This window comes from Rhinopithecus roxellana, chromosome 13 (assembly GCF_007565055.1).
Source record: "Rhinopithecus roxellana isolate Shanxi Qingling chromosome 13, ASM756505v1, whole genome shotgun sequence".
Lineage (NCBI taxonomy): Eukaryota > Metazoa > Chordata > Mammalia > Primates > Cercopithecidae > Rhinopithecus > Rhinopithecus roxellana.
This window is the reverse complement of record NC_044561.1, coordinates 84,753,738-84,774,945: the sequence shown is the minus strand read 5'-3', so window position 1 is coordinate 84,774,945 and position 21,208 is coordinate 84,753,738. Positions and strand designations below refer to the sequence as shown.

General features: G+C 42.6%; 1 protein-coding gene across 2 annotated transcripts; it reads left to right on the top strand.

Moving 5' to 3' along the window:
- The first annotated feature begins 187 nt into the window (after positions 1 to 187).
- POLR3F (RNA polymerase III subunit F) lies at positions 188 to 20,556 on the top strand. Of its 2 annotated transcripts, none has more exons than XM_010369852.2 (9): positions 188 to 557; positions 1,950 to 2,067; positions 6,721 to 6,788; positions 7,575 to 7,642; positions 9,931 to 10,043; positions 15,863 to 16,006; positions 16,223 to 16,330; positions 17,215 to 17,406; positions 19,404 to 20,556. In XM_010369852.2, exons 1-9 carry the CDS (start codon positions 496 to 498, stop codon positions 19,479 to 19,481), a joined length of 951 nt encoding a protein of 316 aa, XP_010368154.1. In that variant the 5' UTR covers positions 188 to 495; the 3' UTR covers positions 19,482 to 20,556. The 2 variants fall into 2 exon arrangements, with proteins under 2 accessions (XP_010368154.1, XP_010368155.1); XM_010369853.2 differs by having other exon boundaries at positions 189 to 557; positions 1,912 to 2,067.
- The last annotated feature ends 652 nt before the right edge of the window (positions 20,557 to 21,208 follow it).

Below are 21,208 nucleotides of genomic sequence, written 5' to 3'. Positions count from 1 at the left end.
CCTTCGCAGCCGCCCGGGTTACCACAGACGCTGCGAGCCGCGCCCCGCCCACTGGGAGCTGGACAGATGATTGGCGGAAACGCAGCTTCTTAGTAACTAGCCCCGCCCCCGCCGCGCCGCAGGGAGCCTGGTACGGGCCTTGAGCTCCTTTCCCAGGGCTTTCCCATGGGCATCTAAGAATATCCCTTTACAGAGTTGCAAAGTGCTAAAAGTTGGCTTCCCAATTCAGAATGAAGGAACCAAGCTTGTGCGTCCGATGGGCATTGACATTCTGAAAAACAAGGATAAGAAGCTGTAGTGGCGCCTGTAAGTGGGCCGGAGCAGGCGCGACTTGGCCACCTCCCGCCGAAAGGCAAGGAAGGACCGCTGCGACACGAGGAAGAAAGTCCCTCGTCCTCCGCTAAGCGCTATCCTCCACTGGTTCCCAGGGTTCTCCCGCTTGCTACCCGGCCGCTCCGTGCATCTTTCTCCCTAGGCGTCAGGAACTGCTTCCTCATGGCGGAGGTGAAGGTGAAGGTGCAGCCGCCGGACGCGGATCCGGTCGAAATAGAAAACAGGTAAACCAGTGAGGCTCCGGCTTGGGACTCCATCAGGCGGCCAGCATTTGGGCAGTCGGACCCGTTCTCCCGGATCCCTCGGGAGTGGCCGGAGCAGGTTGGGTAGGCACGTGGGAAAACGACTGCGAGGTTCTGGATCCACTTATTCCCTCCCATCCTGGGAGGGCAGAACTCAAGAAGTTCAAAATGGGCTTGACAGCTTGCAACTTTGTGTCGCTGACTGGCTTTGCCCTGATACTTTTGGGGAAGTTGTGATGATGCGCTGCCTTCCTACCTTGACGTGATCAGTGCTTTGAGAGGAGACCCTCGGCTTTCCTTCCCTTTAGAACACTTGTGAATGCATGTTCAGATCTAGGATCGCTCTTGTCACGAAGGGAACGTCTATGTCAAAACGTTTAGGCGGAGTTAGGGCGCAGTTGGTGATTACGAAGCAACATTAAGTCAGGTAGTTTCAGTACAGTATTGAACTCAAGACTTTTAGGATACCCAAAGCCTCTGCCAGTTTTATTTTTATTTGTTTATTTGTTTGTTTGTTTTTGAGACGGAGTCTCGCTCTGTCGCCAGGCTGGAGTGCAGTGGCAGGATCTCGGCTCACTGTAAGCTCCGCCTCCCTGCAACCTCCGCCTCCTGGGTTCAAGCGATTCCCCTGCCTCAGCCTCCCGAGTAGCTGGGACTACAGGCGCGCGCCACCACGCCCAGCTAATTGTTTGTAGTTTAGTAGAGACGGGGTTTCACCATGTTGTCCAGGATGGTCTCGATCTCCTTACCTCGTGATCCGCCCGCCTCGGCCTCCCAAAGTGCTGGGCTTACAGACGTGAGCCACCACCTTTTTTATTTTTTACCGAGGCACTGCCACTCTTAGATTATCATGTACTTTTAAAAGACCTAACCTTCTCAAACTGTTAGGAATAATACATTTGTTGATGTTGACTAGGTGAAGATTTTGACCTACTTTGTTTGGTAGATATAATTCCCAAAACAGGCCCCATTTTGGTGAATTGTCATAAATTTTGGCTTCCCACCAGAAACGTCTGCATTTGCCTCCTGCTTGCAGATTTATGGCTTAACTTTGTCATACTTATTACACCTGAGAAAATTGAAGTCTCAGCTTTAATATTATTTCTGTGATTTCATTAGACTTTTGCTCTAATTTAAAGTTATTAGTGAGGAAAAGAAATATTCTTCTTAAATAACAATAATACTGTAATCATGTATTTAGAAATCATCTTCTTCAGTGTCTAAAATGCTTTGATCCAAAACCATCGCAGAAACCCAGTTTGTCTTCCAAATGTGAAAAAGGCACAATTTCAAACTCTTCTACTTGTGTTTTTACCCCTACTGTCTCTTGAAACAGGTAACCATGAAGGATAACATTAATACCCTTGTTTCTAGGATTATAGAATTATGTCACCAGTTCCCTCATGGAATCACAGACCAAGTAATTCAGAATGAAATGCCTCATATAGAGGCCCAGCAGCGGGCAGTAGCCATCAATAGGTTGTTGTCTATGGTAAGGTGAATTTAACTATTTTGCATAATTACTGATATGCTGATTATCATTGGTTTTTATTATGTAGTTGTGATGGTTAATTTCGTGTCAACTTGACTAAGATACAGGATTCCTAGATATCTAGTTAAACATTTTATTGGTGTCTGTGAGGGTGTTTCTGGAAGAGGTTAGCATTTTGAATTGGTGAACCCAGTAAAGTAGATGTGGGTCCAGTGTGGTTGAGCATCATCCAATCCATTCAGGGCCTAAATAGAACAAAGTGGCAGAAGAAGACTGAATTCACTCTTTGAATTCAATCTTGATCTGGGCTATGGATCTTGTGCCCTCAGCACTCCTGGTTCTCAGACCTTCAGACTTGGACTGGCATCTACACCCTGAGCTCCCTGCTCTAAGCCCTTTGATCTCCAACACTAACTTTCCTGGGTCTCCAGCTAGCAGAGGGCAGATTATGGGACTCCTCAGCCTCCATAATCACAGAGCAAATACCTTCTGAGGAATCTTTCAAGAGAGAGATGTATCCTATTAGTTCTGTTTCTCTGGAGAACCCTAATACAGCAGTCATAAAACGAGAAAGTATGTTAGGTTTGACTGATAAGACTCTAAACAAGGAAATAGCTCAAACTGCCTGAATTGAAAAAAGAAATAATTATGCGTTATAAGACAAATGAAATAAATGTATTATGTTATAACTGTTGTATTATTAATTGCCACTGCCGCACATAGGTCTAGTCTGTTCTCACCTTCTGTTCACTTCCTACTACTGGTGTTGGGCCATTTCTTATAAAATATACCACCCCCTTCCAATCCCCGATTTTTCTATGAGTTGTCACAGAGCCCAGTCATCAGGGTTTCATTCTCCACATTGTCACTGAGCATTTCAGGAAGCAAGAATGAGTCCAGTTGAATGAAGAATGCTGGGCCTTGGGGAGGAAGTGCAGCCTTAGCCCCCGGTGACATCGCAATGGACTATATCGTTGAAGCCATTCTCTAACTGTCCAGAAACAAACAACAAGCAAGACTGTCTAAAAACCCCCTAGTGGTGCCCGATGCTCTAAATCTCTCCTTACTTTCCCTCATCATTAAAACATACTTTTCCTGAGAGCATTTCAGTTTGGCTTTAGTAGCAGTTAGGTTAAAGAGTTCTACGCCAAGGCATCATCTGAATGACTGATTTTTTTTTTTTTTTTTTTTTTTGAGACGGAGTCTCACTCTGTCGCCCAGGCTGGAGTGCAGTGGCCGGATCTCAGCTCACTGCAAGCTCCGCCTCCCGGGTTTACGCCATTCTCCTGCCTCAGCCTCCCAAGTAGCTGGGACTATAGGCGCCCGCCATCTCGCCCGGCTAGTTTTTTGTATTTTTTAGTAGAGACGGGGTTTCACCGTGTTAGCCAGGATGGTCTCGATCTCCTGACCTTGTGATCCGCCCGTCTCGGCCTCCTAAAGTGCTGGGATTACAGGCATGAGCCACCGCGCCCGGCCTGACTGATTTGTTTTTTAAGTCCCCTAGCCTTGTTGGATTTCCAAGGGCTCTGGATGTGGAGATTTGGGGTCAGATGAATCTTTTCTTAAACCTTTCCCATCAATTTTCTAGCTCAGGAGTTTGCAAACTTTTTCTATAAAGTGCCAGAGAGTATATGTTGTAGGCTTTGTGAGCCATATATTTTCTTTCACAACTATGTCATTTTAGCAAGAAGCAGCCGTGGATGATGATATGTAAACAAATGGCTACAGCCATGTTCCAGCAAAACTTTAGTTATGAAAACAAGCTGTGGGGCAGATTGCTGACCCCTGTTCTAGCCCAAGGACAAAGGAATGTTGCTGATTTCTAGTTATTTCACTGTGGTGAAGGTCTTCAGCTTTAGGAAGCATAGAGGAAGGGATTCTGGGAGGTTGTAGCAGTGGAAAAATTCCTTTTTTTCCTCTGATCGCCCTTTCATTTCAGCTCTTTCCTTCTGACTGAAAATCATCTTCAGCACCTCTGTTTTACCACCTCTGCCACCACCCACCCACTGCGAGTCCTATTGGCTATAGGTTGTATGTAGGCAGTAGTAGAGCTATCAAAGGATATTAAGAAAGGAAGTGATAATTAATAAATCATGTAGTGTTTCTGATTTTAGCTCTTAAAAACAGTTCTTAAATTTGCTCTTCACACTCCCTCCATTTCTGTCCCTGGTACCGCCCTATGTTCAGGCTCATGGCTTTTACCTCAACAGTTGCAGTAGCATCTTAACTGGCTTCCATGACTCCATCAGTCTCAGAGAAGCCAGCCTGATTTGGGATAACAGTTGTGAGCCACTGCCCCTTGCCCCTGATCCGTCTTAAATGCAGGTCTGACCAAGGCACTCTACCGCCTACAATTTGTTTATACTGGAGATTCAGACTCCTGGGTTTACCACACTGAGTCCCTGCATTGCTCACCAGCCTCATCTCCACCACTGTACCTCACAAGTTAGGTTTCAGGAGGAGCAGACTGTTTTTGGTTTCCTGCCACATCATGCTGTTTCACGCCTCGGGACTCATGTTGTTCCCCCTGCTTAGATGGTTCTTCTTACTCTTTACAGATGCCTACTCTTAATTCTTTTTTTTTTTTTTTTTTGAGACAGAGTCTCGCTCTGCCGCCCAGGCTGGAGTGCTGTGGCCGGATCTCAGCTCACTGCAAGCTCCGCCTCCCGGGTTCACGCCATTCTCCTGCCTCAGCCTCCCGAGTAGCTGCGACTACAGGCGCCCGCCACCTCGCCCGGCTAATTTTTTTGTATTTTTTAGTAGAGACGGGGTTTCACCGTGTTAGCCAGGATGTACTCTTAATTCTTTAAGACTCAGCTCTGCCATTGTCTCCAGGAAGTCACTGAACTCCCCCCTACCCCCAGGATGGACCACAGCCTGTTCTCCAAGCACCCAACCTGAGAGTTCAGGGTGGCTTTACTTACCTCTATCTTAATGCCAACCAGATGGGTACTGAAGTCAGCTGTGTGTTTCTCTTTTAGAATTCATGTTGTTCCCCCAAACACCTATCATAACACCTGGCACAGTACAAGTGTTCAGTAAATTTTCATAAGCTGGATAAATGACCAAATAGAGCCTCTGGATTGGGCCTTGTAGTCCTACTTTGCCACTTCATGGGGTCAGGGAACAGAGGGAGTGTGTCACCGTTCATTCAGTATATAAATCCATTTCCAAGTCACGAGTGTCTGTTTTAAAACAAGGGAATGGGCCGGGCACAGTGGCTCATACCAGTAATCACAGCACTGTGGGAGGCTGAGGCAGGCAGATCACTTGAGGCCAGGAGTTCGAGACCAGCCTGGCCAACATGGCATAATCCTTTATCTACTAAAAGACAAAAATCAGCCTGGCCTGGTGGCATACACCTGTAATCCTAGCTACTTGGGAGGCTGAGGCACGAGAATCGCATGAACCCAGGAGGTGGAGGTTGCAGTGAGCCAAGATCGTGCCACGGCACACCAGCCTGGGTGACAGAGTAAGACTCTGTCTCTAAATAAATAAATAAATAAAACAAGGGAATGGCCTTTCTCTCAACTATGGCTTTCCAGTGCTTCCAGAGCCTAGTGCTATAACTATCTGGGTTCTCTTAAGTTCGGACCCAAGGAAATTCAGGAGCATGACAGACATACTTTATTTTACTTCTGATTTGCTATATAAAAACAATACTACTTTAGTCCTTTTATTCATTGGCTGACATCAGTAAATGTCACTATTAGCTTTTTTGGATTTTTTTTTTTTTCAGTGTGGAGTCTTGCTGTGTCACCCAGGCTGGAGTGTAGTGGTGCGGTCTCAGCACCACTGTAATCCCAAGTAGCTGGGATTACAGGCACTTGCGGCTGCACCGGGCTAATTTTTGTATTTTTAGTAGAGACAGGGTTTCACCATGTTAGCCAGGCTGATCTCAAACTCCTGACCTCAAATGATCCACCCGCCTCAGTCTCCCAAAGTGCTGGGATTACAGGTGTGAGCCACCATGCCCAGCCATTAACTTTATAAGTTTTATTTTTCACTGTGCAACAGAATATGCCTACTTAGTCTTTATTTAAACTTTTTATTTATATAAATTATATTTTTACTGTATTTTATATATGTAATTTGGATTTATTTGATTTTAAATATAGATTTTTATTCTCAAGCTGCTTTTTAAAAATTCTTTATGCATTGGTCATATAACCAAGCCAAGATCTAGCATACAGGAAATTGTTAGTATTGATATTTTGAAAGATTTTGAGATTAAAGAGCAGGTTTTGAAAAATTAAGAATGTTGCCGGGTGCGGTGGCCCAAGCCTGTAATCCCAGCACTTTGGGAGGCCAAGACGGGCGGATCTTGAGGTCAGGAGATCGAGACCATCCTGGCTAACACGGTGAAACCCCGTCTCTACTAAAAAATACAAAAAACTAGCCGGGTGAGGTGGTGGGCGCTTGTAGTTCCAGCTACTCGGGAGGCTGAGGCAGGAGAATGGCGTAAACCCAGGAGGCGGAGCTTGCAGTGAGCTGAGATCTGGCCACTGCACCCCAGCCTGGGTGACAGAGCCAGACTCCGTCTCAAAAAAAAAAAAAAAGAAAAATTAAGAATGCTAAATAGTGTATCAACATTTGTCATTTGACATATCTCCAAAATAATTGATTCCTGTTTACTACTGTCTTAAAAACTAGGGTCAGTTGGATCTCTTAAGAAGCAATACAGGCCTTTTATATAGAATAAAGGACTCTCAGAATGCTGGGTAAGTACTAGTTTTTTTAATTTTAAGAAAATTTTTATTATTGCAAAAGTAATGTATGTGTTGGGAATAAAACTAATACAAAATTACATAAACCTGTCCTGTGTATCATCCCCACCTCCTATGATATATTCCATTTCCCAGAGGTAACTACTCTTAATAATTTAGTATATATCCTTTCTTCTAGCTATATATAAATACACATAGATGATTATATATTTATATATAATCTTTTTTTTTTTTTTTGTTTGAGACGGAGTCTCGCTCTGCCGCCCAGGCTGGAGTGCAGTGGCCGGATCTCAGCTCACTGCAAGCTCCGCCTCCCGGGTTCACACCATTCTCCCGCCTCAGCCTCCCAAGTAGCCGGGACCACAGGTGCCTGCCACCGCGCCCAGCCAGTTTTTTTGTATTTTTTAGTAGAGACGGGGTTTCACCATGTTAGCCAGGATGGTCTCGATCTCCTGACCTTGTGATCCGCCCGTCTCAGCCTCCCAAAGTGCTGGGATTACAGGCTTGAGCCACCGCGCCCGGCCTCTTTTTTTTTTTTTTTTTAACAAAAATGGAATCATGCTATCCATTCTGTTTTGCAACTTGTTTTTTTCACTTACTGTATCTTGGACATCTTTTCATGTTGGTACACACAGCTCTGTCTCATTCTTTTTAAGGTAAGCCTTTCTTTTGGTAAATATGTCACTATGGTGACCTTGTCTGTTAATTTTAAGTAGCGATGTAGATTATTAGATTATCCTATAGTCTTTACCTTATTAATTTTACTTTATTCCCCTGCAGTAAAATGAAGGGGTCAGATAACCAAGAAAAACTAGTATATCAAATCATAGAGGATGCAGGAAATAAAGGTAAGCATGTGAAGGATGAAGCAGAAAAAAACATTGTCTTTGGAGCTAAATATAGGGACCCAGATCTCGGCTTCCCAGGGTAAAGCTCGGTGAACAGAGTATGTTGAGGAAGGGAACAGAACATACAAATATAACATGCATGTGCTTGAAGGACACCCAAGAGTAAGGCCATTGCTGCCTTGAAAGAGATAAGAACTAGAGGGCTGTGGCCAGGGATGGATAAAGACTTCTGAATTCTGAGTCACATGAATGTATTATCTATTCAAAATAAATCAAATTTAAGTTTTTTTTTTTTTTTAAATCTGTACCTTCTAGCTCTATGACCATGGACAACTTACTTAAACTTTGTAAGCTTCAGTTTCTTCATCTTACCTATAAATTGTGGATGCTGACACCTCTCGTTTTTGCAAGGACCAAAAGGAAAGCCGGTGTCATGTAGCAGTGTCTTAATGGATGTCCCTCTGCGCTATAGTTCCTCTTCTACCCCCCTTGAAGAACTGTATCTAGATTGCAATCCTCAATTACAATAATTTAGGATCTATTTGAGTCATTGATAGTAGCTTGAAAAATTGAGATGTAATCTGAAATTATATAACTAATTCTTATATTTATTAAAATTAACATTTTTTAAAATAGTCCTATGAGAAGGCCATTCTGCATATTTTTTTAATCTTCCTGTCTCATTATGCCACTACATTGGGAAGAAAATAAAGCAAAATGGTTACATACATTCCCTTTCCATATATAACACTTATTTCCTTCTTTGAAAAAGAAATCATTGCTTCTCACACAGGGCTTTTAGCAGCCATAAGAACCCTAGGCTTCCTTTTTCCATCTCACAAATACAATGTTGTATAAATAATGGATTACATGCATGCAGACACTCATCTAAAGAGTGTTTTTAGGCCGGGCGCGGTGGCTCAAGCCTGTAATCCCAGCACTTTGGGAGGCCGAGACGGGCGGATCACGAGGTCAGGAGATCGAAACCATCCTGGCTAACACAGTGAAACCCCGTCTCTACTAAAAATACAAAAAACCAGCCGGGCGAGGTGGCGGCGCCTGTAGTCCCAGCTACTCGGGAGGCTGAGGCAGGAGAATGGCGTGAACCCAGGAGGCGGAGCTTGCAGTGAGCTGAGATCCGGCCACTGCACTGCAGCCTGGGTGACAGAGCGAGACTCCGTCTCAAAAAAAAAAAAAAAAAAAAGAGTGTTTTTGGCCCACTTGAGGATGGCAGTTGACCTTGACCCAAATTTAAGTTTGTATTTCACATTTACAATCTAAAATGAAAATATCAGAAAACAGAATTAAGGGTATGGATGATATAAGTTAGTTCTGTTGCATCCATGATTTTTCCTTCCATTATAAAAATGTCCTTTTCATAATTTTTGTTTGTTTGTTTTTTGAGACGGAGTCTCGCTCTGTTGCCCAGACTGGAGTGCAACGGCATGACCTTGGCTCACTGCAACCTCCGCCTCCCGGGTTCAAACAATTCTCGTGCCTCAGCCTCCCAAGTAGCTAGGAGTACAGGTGCACACCACCAGGCCCGACTAATTATTATTATTATTATTATTATTATTTTATTTTATTTTTTTTTTTTTGAGACAGAGTCTGGCTCTGTCGCCCAGGCTGGAGTGCAGTGGCCGGATCTCGGCTCACTGCAAGCTCCGCCCCCCGGGTTTACACCATTCTCCTGCCTTAGCCTCCCGAGTAACTGGGACTACAGGCGCCGCCACGTCGCCCGGCTAGTTTTTTTGTATTTTTTTAGTAGAGACGGGGTTTCACCGTGTTAGCCAGGATGGTCTCGATCTCCTGACCTCGTGATCCACCCGTCTCGGCCTCCCAAAGTGCTGGGATTACAGGCTTGAGCCACCACGCCCGGCTATTTTTGTATTTTTAATAGGGACAGAGTTTCACCATGTTGGCCAGGCTGGTCTCAAACTCCTGAGCTCAAGTGATACACCTGCCTCGGCCTCCCTAATTGCTGGGATTACAGGCATGAGCCAGCGTGCCCGGCCCTTTCCATAAAATTTTTAAAAGTGTGCCACACTGGGATTCCAAGAAATTTCTGGTTAGAAATTATAAATCATTATAATAAATCTTATAAAGCATTAGACTTATTTATTGTTTGGCATACTTTTGCTACTTTAGCCAAGGTTCTTACCTCTAAGTCATTTCATTTTTACTGTTAGCTTTATACTGCTAGCTTTGGAATGAGACACGAGTTAGAGGAATAAAATTAAAAATCCATGAAAACATAGCTCAACTTATTTTACTTTACTTTCTCATAGGAATATGGAGCAGAGATATCCGCTATAAAAGTAATTTGCCATTAACAGAAATCAACAAAATCCTGAAGAATTTGGAAAGTAAAAAGCTTATCAAAGCTGTTAAGTCTGTGGCAGTGAGTAGTCATTTCCTCAAATATCCACTTATATATGTTGCTTCAAGCTTTAATTCTTGAAGTTATGTCATGATTTAGAACAGCTGGTACAAAAAGACTTAAAAATTTAGCTCATGTTGGATTGGTTTGGAGATACTGCTTACACTTGTCCCTACAGAGTTAGTTCTTGGTGTCTCACCCACTCAAAGATCTAAAACTACTTTACTGTCTTCAGTGAAAAATCTTTGGAACTGTGAACATTTTTCCTAGATTTTGTGGTGTGTAAGATAATTTACTTTGGCCGGGCGCGGTGGCTCAAGCCTGTAATCCCAGCCCTTTGGGAGGCCGAGACGGGCGGATCACGAGTTCAGGAGATCGAGACCATCCTGGCTAACACAGTGAAACCTCGTCTCTACTAAAAATACAAAAAACTAGCCAGGCGAGGTGGCGGGCGCCTGTAGTCCCAGCTACTCGGGAGGCTGAGGCAGGAGAATGGCGTGAACCCGGGAGGCAGAGCTTGCAGTGAGCTGAGATCTGGCCACTGTACTCCAGCCCGGGCGACAGAGCCAGACTCCGTCCCAAAAAAAAAAAAAAAAAAGATAATTTACTTTATCCCAACATATTAACTTTCTCATTCAACAAAGAGTATTTTCTGTGTGCCAGATACTGTTCTGAGTGCTTGGGATACGTTAATGAACAAGTCGTAGAAAGATCCCTGCCTTGGGGGAGCTTCTCTTCTGGTAACACGTGTGTTTTTCCTGCTCCTCATCCTGTCCCACCCCTGCTCCAGAGCTGGCTCCCTCAGGGACATCTGCCCCTAATCTCACTGATTTAGACATCAGAGGAGCTGAGATTCCCCTAGAATAAAGTTTGCTTCAATACACATTTCATAAGAATTAAAGCTATAATTCAAATTTTGTAATTTCCAAGCTGTTAAGTCTGTGGCAGTGAGTAGACCTTTCCTCAAATATCCACTTACATATGTTGCTTCAAGTTTTTATTTTTGAATAAAACAAGAATTATAAGAACTGTAACATCAGTTATAAGAATTTGATGCTTATTAGTGATTTTATTTATCAAATATTTATGCTGTACCACTTCTCTCATTTAGAATAACATTTCCCGGCCAGGGCGCGGTGGCTCAAGCCTGTAATCCCAGCACTTTGGGAGGCCGAGACGGGCGGATCACGAGGTCAGGAGATCGGGACCATCCTGGCTAACACGGTGAAACCCCGTCTCTACTAAAAACTACAAAAAAAACTAGCCGGGCGACATGGCGGCGCCTGTAGTCCCAGCTACCCGGGAGGCTGAGACAGGAGAATGGCGTGAACCCGGGAGGCGGAGCTTGCAGTGAGCCGAGATCCAGCCACTGCACTCCAGCCTGGGTGACAGAGCGAGACTCCGTCTCAAAAAAAAAAAAAAAAAATTTCCCTTCCACGTTGTTTAATGGATAATTTCAAATATATATAAAGGTAGAAAAAATCATATAATAAATCCCTGTGTATCCATCACCTAGCCTCATTTTGCCAGTCTTCCTTCTACATCTTTATGTTCAATAACAGCTTTGCTGAAATATAATTCATCATTCATACCACAGAGTCCATTCATCCTTTTAAAGTGTAAAATCTTTGGATTTACAGTCACTGGTTTTTACTATAATCTTAGAGTTGTGCAACTATCACCGCTGTCCTAATTTTAGAACATTTTCGTCATCCCCAAATGTGACCACTAGTATTTATTTCCCGGCCTCTCTTTCCACAGTCCCTAACAACGAATAGTTTATTTTCTGTCTTTATTATAGATTTGCCTATTCTGGACAGTTCCTATAAATGGAATAATAGAATATGTAGTCTTTTATGTATGACTACTTTGACTTAGCATGATGTTTTCAAGGTTTATCCATATTGTACTTCATTCCTTCTTATTGCCAATTAAAATTCCATTGTACAGATGTATATCACCTTTTGTTCATTCATCCCTTGCTTAACTTCCGTGTCCTTTTAAGAGTTAAAATAATCTTAGATCTAAGTGTAAAGTGCAAAACTATAAAACTTTTAGAAGAAAACACAGAAAATCTACATGACCTTGGCTTTATTAATGAATTGTTGGACTACAACTCCAATAGTAGTCTATGAAAGAAAATGTTGATAAGTTGGAGTTTATCAAAATTTTTTGAAAACCTCGGCTTTGCAAGACATTGCTAAGAGAATGAAAAGACAAGTTACATACTAAAAGATATTTGCAAATCACATATTTGATAAAGCACTTGTCTCCAAAATATACAAAGAACTCCCAAAATTCAACAATAAGAAAACAACACTTTGGGAGCCCAAGGCAGGTGGATCAGCTGAGGTCAGGAGTTCAAGACCAGCCTGACCAACATGGTGAAACCCTGTCTCTACTAAAAATACAAAATTATCCAGGCGTGGTGGCACATGTCTGTAATCCCAGCTACTTGGGAGGCTGAGGCAGGAGAATTGCTTGAACCTGGGAGGCAGAGGTTGCAGTGAGCCGAGATTGCACCACTGCACTCCAGCCTGGGCAACAAAAGCGAAACTCCTTCTCAAAACAAACAAACACACAAAAAACAAAGAAAACAAATAATCTAACTAAAAATGAGCAAAAGATCTGAACCTCACCAAAGAAGATACATAGATGGCAGATAAGCATATGAAAAGATGCTCTACATTATTTTTCATTAGAGAACTCCAAATTAAAATAAAATTTAGTGTAGTAAGATGCCCCTACACACCTATTAGAATAGCTAAAACCTAAAAATTGGTAATACCATATGCTGACAAGATACAAACCAAGATGAACACTCATACATTGCTAAGAATGCAAAATGGTACAGCCCCTTTGTAAAAAAGCTGGGCAGTTTTTTACAAAACTAAACACAGTTTTACCACATCGTCCAAAGGTCAAGCTCTTAAGTATTTACCCAACTGATTTGAAAACTTATGTCCACAAACTACATGAATATTTATAGCAGCTTTATTTGCAGTCAGCAGCTTTATTCATAATCAAAAGCAACCAAGGTATTGTTCAATAGGTGAATGGATAAACAAACCAGAATATTATTTAGTTATAAAAAGAAATAAGCTATCATGAAAAGAGATGAGTAAATCTTAAATGCATATTGCTAAGTAAAAGAAGCCAGTCCAAAAAGGCTACATACCGTATGATTACAACTATATGACATACTGGAAAAGCAAAACTATACAGACTAAAAAGATCAGGGGTGAGGGCAGGGATGGTAGGGAAAGCTGAATAGGTGAAGCATGAGAAATATTTTTAGGGTGGTGAAATTATTTTGTATGACAGAAGCATTAACCAAATTAACCCAAGCTTTGCTGTCCAAAGTTTTTATTAGGGTTTCATTAAACAGGCATGATTGATTGAATCCTTGGTCATGTGAGTGAATTCAATCTCCAGCTCCTCTCCCCTCCCAAGAGATTGGACTGATGTCACATGGCCCAAAGCCCCAACCCTCTAATCATGTGGTTGGTCTTTCCAGCATGGACACCTCCTATCCTGAAACGATTTAGGGTCCTATCAGGAGTCACTTTGTTAGCATAAACCCAGGTGTGATCTAAGGGATTCACCATGAATAACAAGGCCTATTGGGAAATTCCAAAGATGTAGAAGTTACTTCCTAGAAAAAAAGACATCGTCTAGCCAAATTTTTTTTTTTTTTTTTTTTTTTTTTTTTTTATTAGACATGGTCTGGCTCTGTCACCCAGACTGGAGTGCAGCAGCACGATCATAGGTCACTGCAGCATCAACTTTCTGGGCTTAAGCCATCCTCCCACCACAGCCTTCCAAGTAGCTGGGACTGTAGGCACATGCCACCATGCTCAGCTAATTTTTGTATTTTTGTAGAGACAGCGTTTTACTATGTTGTCCAGGCCTATCTTGAACTCCTAGACTTAAATATCTACTCACCTCAGACTCCCAAAGCGCTGGGATTACAGGCATAAGCCACCATGCCTGGCCCAAATTCTTCATGTTTACAACCCAGTGAAATTTGGGTTACTCAGTGTTGGAGTGAGCAGTTACAGACAAACAAGGGAAGTTAGAATGATCCATGTAGCAATGGATTAGACTTGAAAACATCAGTATGGACTCTTGTGTAATTTAATATAAATAATATAGATGGTTAATTTAGAAATATTGAGTATAGCTATATGTATATATACAAGGGTTAATATGCACACATAAATCTTGTGCTGCCAACTGAGAAGGCCTAGAAGTGATGACATCCCAATGGCAATGAACACATCTAGTGCCCAAGTCTTGGTTTCTAATACTATCATGCAATAAAATGAACATACTGAAAATGCTCCTGACGCTGGGCACAGTGGTTCATGCCTGTAATGCCAGCACTTTGGGAGGCCAACGCAGGTGGATCACCTGAAGTCAGGAATGAGACCAGCTTGGCTAACATGGTGAAACCCCATTTCTACTAAAAATACAAAAAATTGGCTGGGCATGGTGACGAGCACCTGTAATCCCAGCTACTCGGGAGGCTGAGACAGGAGAATCGCTTGAACCTGGCTGCAGCCTGGGCAATGAGAGCAAAGCTCTGTCTCAAAAAAAAAAAAAAAAAAAAGGAAATGCTCTTGACATCTTGTAGTGCTAGAAAGTAAGAAAGTGCTAAAATAGCTGGACACGGTGGCTCACGCCTGTAATCCCAGCACTTTGGGAGGCCGAGGCAGGAGGATCACGAGGTCAAGAGATCGAGACCATCCTGGCCAACATGGTAAAACCCCGTCTCTACTAAAAATACAAAAATCAGCTGGGCGTGGTGGCGCATGCATGTAATCCCAGCTACTTGGGAGGCTAAGGCAGGAGAATCACTCGAACCCAGGAAGCAGAGGTTGCAGTGAATGGAGATTGCACTACTGCACTCCAGCCTGGGCGACAGAGCAAGACCCTGTCTCAAAAAAAAAAAAAAGAAAGAAAGTGCTAAAATACACACACACACACACACATACACACACAATGATGGGAGCATATCAAAGGGATACAGGAACCAAGTGAAAAGCTTCCAATGCCCAAAGCATTCCAAAGCTTCCAATATGGGAATAACAATGAAGTATTTGAATGTAACTCAAAGTATAAGATAAATACTCATGAGTCCATAGTGATAGAAATATGGTGTTTGAGAAATTGTCACAACTAAAAGAAGCCTGGGAGAGATGACTAAATGTAGTATGATGTCCTGGATGGAATCCTGGAGCAGAAAAGGAACATTAGGACTAATGAAATCTGAATAAAGTACGGCATTTAGTTAGTAATGATTTATCAATATTAGTTCATTAATTGTCACAAGTGTACCACACTAATCCAAGACATTAAAAATAGGGGAGACGGCCGGGCGCGGTGGCTCAAGCCTGTAATCCCAGCGCTTTGGGAGGCCGAGACGGGCGGATCACGAGGTCAGAAGATCGAGACCATCCTGGCTAACATGGTGAAACCCCGTCTCTACTAAAAAATACAAAAAACTAGCCGGGTGAGGTGGCGGGCGCCTGTAGTCCCAGCTACTCGGGAGGCTGAGGCAGGAGAATGGCGTAAACCCGGGAGGCGGAGCTTGCAGTGAGCTGAGATCCGGCCACTGCACTCCAGCCCGGGCGACAGAGCGAGACTCCGTCTCAAAAAAAAAAAAAAAAAAAAAAAAAAAAAAAAAAAAAAAAAAAAAAATAGGGGAGACAGCGTGGAGCATATAGGAGCTCTGTGCAATAATTCTGTACGTCTTAAACTGTTCCAAAATATAGGTGTTTTTCTTTTCGTTTTTGGAAATTGTTATAAACACATGAACTGTGCGTGTTCTTTCCTAGGCCTCAAAAAAGAAGGTGTACATGCTGTATAACCTGCAGCCGGACCGGTCTGTGACTGGCGGAGCCTGGTATAGTGACCAGGATTTTGAATCTGAGTTTGTCGAGGTGCTGAACCAACAGTGTTTTAAATTCCTACAATCCAAGGTGAGGTATGATTGAGGAAACATCACCACAAACCCTCTTGTAAAAAGTTTTTCGTAGAGGATTTTAATCTATCATACTTTATAGGAATTAAAAACCTGAAATTGGTAATTTTTACTAAACTAAATATGTTCTGCTGTTGGTTTGACTCAGTATAAAGTGTATTCAGAAAACACACCAATATTCTTGCTTAGATTTCTTATGTTTCAATCCTTATAGGCAGAAACTGCACGAGAAAGCAAACAGAACCCAATGATACAAAGAAATAGTTCATTTGCCTCATCACATGAAGTGTGGAAATATATCTGTGAATTGGGAATCAGTAAGGTCAGAACTGAATTTCATCTCATTTTTTAAAACTTATTCTTCATCACATACAATGTATTCCAAACATGTATTTGACCCAGACTGGTTTTTGGGTGATGATAGCTACGAACATTCTGCAGAATCCACTTTGGGAAAATACTGTCCTGTATCTTAAGCAAAGGCAGTCACTGCCATTGGGCATTGTCTGAACTGACACTAAACCTGGGACACTGATGCTTTTTTAATTTTTTTTGGAAATAGGGTCTCATTTTGTTGCCCAGGCTGGTTTTGAATTACTGGATTCAAGTGATCCTCCTCCGTTGGACTCCCAAAGTGCCACTGTACCCTAGCCTTTTGAAATTCTTTTTTTAAGGACACAGATGCTTTTCACAGTGAAGAAATCAAAGTGGCCATTTGGACATTTCATTTTAATTTCCTTGGCCTCAGATTTCTCATTTATAAAAACTAGGAGCTTGGACTATTTGATGTTTAAAGTGCCTTTCTGCTCAAGCATTTTATAAATCTCCAGTAAATTCCTGCTAAAGAAATGCTACTTTTTTATAAGATTTCTAGATTTTACTTAGGAAGTAAAAATATCAGATTGCAACCTCTGCCTCCCATGTTCAAGCCATTCTCTTGCCTCAGCCTCCCGAGTAGGTGGGATTACAAATGCCCACCACCAAACCTAGCTAATTTTTGTATTTTTAGTAAAGATGGGGTTTTGCCATGTTGGGTAGGCTGGTCTCGAACTCCTGACCTCAGGTGATCCACCTGCCTCAGCCTCCCAAAGTGCTGGGATTACAGGCGTGAGCCACCGCGCCCAGCAACCGTTTACTGTTTTAACACCCTCCAAGTGGATATCTCCCTGTCCTGTTTGTGTCCTTTCTGATGTATCCCTTTTTTAGGTAGAGTTATCCATGGAGGACATTGAAACCATCCTGAATACACTCATTTATGATGGAAAAGTGGAGATGACGATCATCGCTGCAAAAGAAGGCACAGTTGGCAGTGTAGACGGACACATGAAACTGTACAGGGCAGTCAGTCCAATCATCCCTCCCACAGGTTTGGTCCGGGCACCCTGTGGACTCTGCCCGGTGAGTTACAGTGGCTTCACTTTACACTTGACTGCCCCTGGGTGCAAGTGCCACATTAAGAAACAGAGCAAGCACACCCCAGTTTTCTCAGACTCTTAGGGTTGACCAAGAGCTATTCAAACCTCCATGAACAGACCTTTAATGAACAAATCATTGCTTTACATTCTTTTTTTTTTTTTTTTTTTTTTTTTGGGATGGAGTCTCACTCTATCGCCTAGGCTGGAGTGCAGTGACACGATCTTGACTCACTGCAACCTCCACCTCCCAGGTTCAAGCAACTCTCTTGCCTCAGCCTCCCGAGCACCTGGGATTACAGGCGCCCGCCACCATGCCCAACTAATTTTTTGTATTTTTAGCGAAGATGGGGTTTCCCCATATTGGCCAGACTGGTCTTGAACTCCTGACCTCAGGTGATCCCCTCGGCCTCCCAAAGTGCTGAGATTACAGGCATGTGCTACCACATCCGGCCTCCTGCTTTACATTCTTTCTTGGAATAAACACATTAAGGATATTTGCGTTTTCTGCTCTTGGCCTTGAAATGGACACTTTTTGATGAGGGCTAATCATTTCACCTAAATAGGGCGGAAAATGAGATTTGTGGAGAACCTTCCTTGGGCCAGGTGTGTCCTTGATGATTTCCATAGGTGGTCTCATTTAATCCTCCTTACATTCTTGAAGCTCGTGGTGTTATTTCCCCTTAAAAGTGAGGGAGCTTAGGCTTAGGAAGACTTAGGGGCCTATAGCTTAGAAGTAACCGGGATTCAAACCCAGAGATCATGTCTTTCCCCTGCAGCATGCCCCAGCACTCCTCCTTCATTCGTTCCCAAATTTTATAAGTGCCAACTCTATGCTCTAGTCACTAAGGATACAAGAGAAAGTACGAGACACTGTCCCAGTCCTAATGACATTTATAGTCATGAGCCTGTGTGTGTTTTATTTCATTATATCAGCCTTTGTCTATATGCCTAAGCTCTCTATGCCCTGGTTTCAATCTGTAGACAAAAGGCTAACATATAAGGAATTCTATTTTGCACCCTTCACAAAAAGTTAGCTAAACATGAAACATTCGGTTAATCAAAATCAAGTCATTCATATGTATAGGTCTCCCTGCCTGTTTTCCTGTGTTACCTGGCGATGGCCTTTTGCCCAGCAGACAGGTGAGCATGGTCATCTTAATGCCACAGTAAAAGGCCTCTCTACTACTCCTAACTTGATGATCACAAAGCGGGCCCTATTATAGTATGTTCTTTTTTGTTGTTGTTGTTTTTGTTTTTTTTTTTTGCAGAGATGGAGTCTTGCTCTGTCACCCAAGCTGGAGTGCAGTGGCGTGATCTTGGCTCACTACAACCTCCACCTCCCGGGTTCAAGCAGTTCTCCTGCCTCACCCTCCCGACTAGCTGGGATTACAGGCGCCTGCCACCACACTTGGCTAATTTTTGTATTCTTAGTAGATACTGATGGGGTTTCACCATGTTGGCCAGGATGGTCTCGATCTCTTGACCTTGTGATCTGCCCACCTTGGCCTCCCAATGTACTGGGATTACAGGCGTGAGGCCCCATGCCCGGCCATAGTATGTTCTTAAATACAGTCCTAATCCCTTTTAGTTTGAAAGTTTTGTTTTTGCCGGGCGCGGTGGCTCAAGCCTATAATCCTAGCACTTTGGGAGGCTGAGACGGGCGGATCACGAGGTCAGGAGACTGAGACCATCCTGACTAACACAGTGAAACCTCATCTCTACTAAAAAATACAAAAAAAACCTAGGCGGCCTGTAGTCCCAGCTACTCGGGAGGCTGAGACAGGAGAATGCCATAAACCCAGGAGGCGGAGCTTGCAGTGAGCTGAGATCCGGCCACTGCACTCCAGCCTGGGCGACAGAGCGAGACTTCGTCTCCAAAAAAAGAAAGAAAGTTTTGTTTTTAATCTTGGTTTAAATAAGTGGTTGGGTCTTAGATATTTTAAAACTTTAATTTGAATATAATTTTTTTCTTTTTTAAAGGTTTTTGATGACTGCCATGAAGGTGGTGAGATTTCACCATCTAACTGTATTTACATGACAGAGTGGCTCGAATTTTAATAGAGAGCTATGAACTTAATGGACATTTTGCAAATGAAGTTACTTTGGGAGCAGATTTAATTCATGATGGAACATCAAATCTCCTTGAAAGCAAACTTCATAATAATGGATATAGACTTGCTGCTATGAAAACATATTTTTTTATTTATGAAGACTAAATTTATATTAGTAAAATAGCCAGTAGAATATGAAAGAAATAAGGTTAGTAGTGAAATTCATTCTTCAAGAAATAAAACACTTTGAAACTCCAGAGGACCACATCTTTCAAGACTCCTGATGGGCCAAGGAAAAAGATGCTAACATATTTACCAAGTACTATGATAAGGGCTAGAGTATAAAAATGTTCTTTTTAAAGTTATTTATTAATTCTTCATTGGAAGTTTTTTTCATATCTGGTTCACTACCACCATTTCTGTTTTCTGCTTTCTCAGTGGTTTCATTGAAAAGAAATTAGAAGTGGTTAAAGGCAGGAAGAGCAAAGGAGTGTATGTAAACTTGGGGTATGACTGGGGGAGAGTGGAACATGCCTGTTCCACACACTATTCCTTTTATATTAGAAATGATCTTTTAGGAGACTATGCTACCATACTTACTTCAAACCCAATGACTACTGTCAAGGATATATTTTCAGTACATAAATATTATCATTTTCATCCAAAAGAGAATATTTTCACTGTTCCTTCTTTCTTAAAGTCTTGTGTTTCACTCTGTAACTCAAATGTATTCTTTCTTAGAATTTACCCTAGATTCTTATTTAATGTCTGCAGTAGAATGAATGTTGTGTGTGCCCCCAAAATTCTAATGTTGAAATCTCATTTCCAATGTGATAGTATTTGGAGGTGAGGCCTTTGGGAAGTGATAGGTCAGGAGAGTAAGAGCCCTCATGAATGGGATTAGTGCCCTTATAAAAAGAGTCCCAGAGAGCTCCATCACCCCTTCTGCCATGTGAAAGGGAGAAGACAGCCATCTACAAATGAGGAAGTGGGTCCTCACCAGAAAACAAATCTGTAAGCACCTTGATCTTGGACTTCCCAGCCTCCAGAATTGTGAGAAATAAATTTCTATTGTTGATAAACCAGTCTATGGTATTCTGTTCTAGCATTAACTAAAACTAAAAATACTCCATGCCCTCCATTCACACTTTATTTTGAGGGAGGGGATAACATTCTTTTCTTATTCTGTTTTAGATTTATTTCCCTTCCTTACTCTGTTCTAAAAATCATGGTGAGATATGTCGAAGCAGAAAGCCATAATTGTCCTCAGTTCTTTTTTTTTTTTGAGACGGAGTCTCGCTCTGTGGCCCGGGCTGGAGTGCAGTGGCCGGATATCAGCTCACTGCAAGCTCCGCCTCCCGGGTTCACGCCATTCTCCTGCCTCAGCCTCCCGAGTAGCTGGGACTACAGGCGCCCGCCACCTCGCCCGGCTAGTTTTTTTTTTTTTTTTTGTATTTTTTAGTAGAGACGGGGTTTCACCATGTTAGCCAGGATGGTCTCGATCTCCTGACCTCGTGATCCGCCCGCCTCGGCCTCCCAAAGTGCTGGGATTACAGGCTTGAGCCACCGCGCCCGGCCTGTCCTCAGTTCTAATAGCACTTTCAGTTCTTATCATCAGCCACATAGAAAACACTAGGTTATTTGATGTATTGTTGCACAGAAGTTGACTGTAGGGCTTTTTAGAATTTTAGCTTCATATTTTCACTTTGTAGCTCCAGTTAGAAGTTTCTGTAT

Bases quoted from the DNA above. Each gene is read 5' to 3' on its own strand.
- POLR3F (XM_010369852.2), top strand. From the start codon at position 496: ATGGCGGAGGTGAAGGTGAAGGTGCAGCCGCCGGACGCGGATCCGGTC. The intron at 558-1,949 runs GTAAACCAGTGA...CCTTGTTTCTAG, and splicing joins CCGGTCGAAATAGAAAACAG to GATTATAGAATTATGTCACC. The intron at 10,044-15,862 runs GTGAGTAGTCAT...GTTCTTTCCTAG, and splicing joins AAGCTGTTAAGTCTGTGGCA to GCCTCAAAAAAGAAGGTGTA.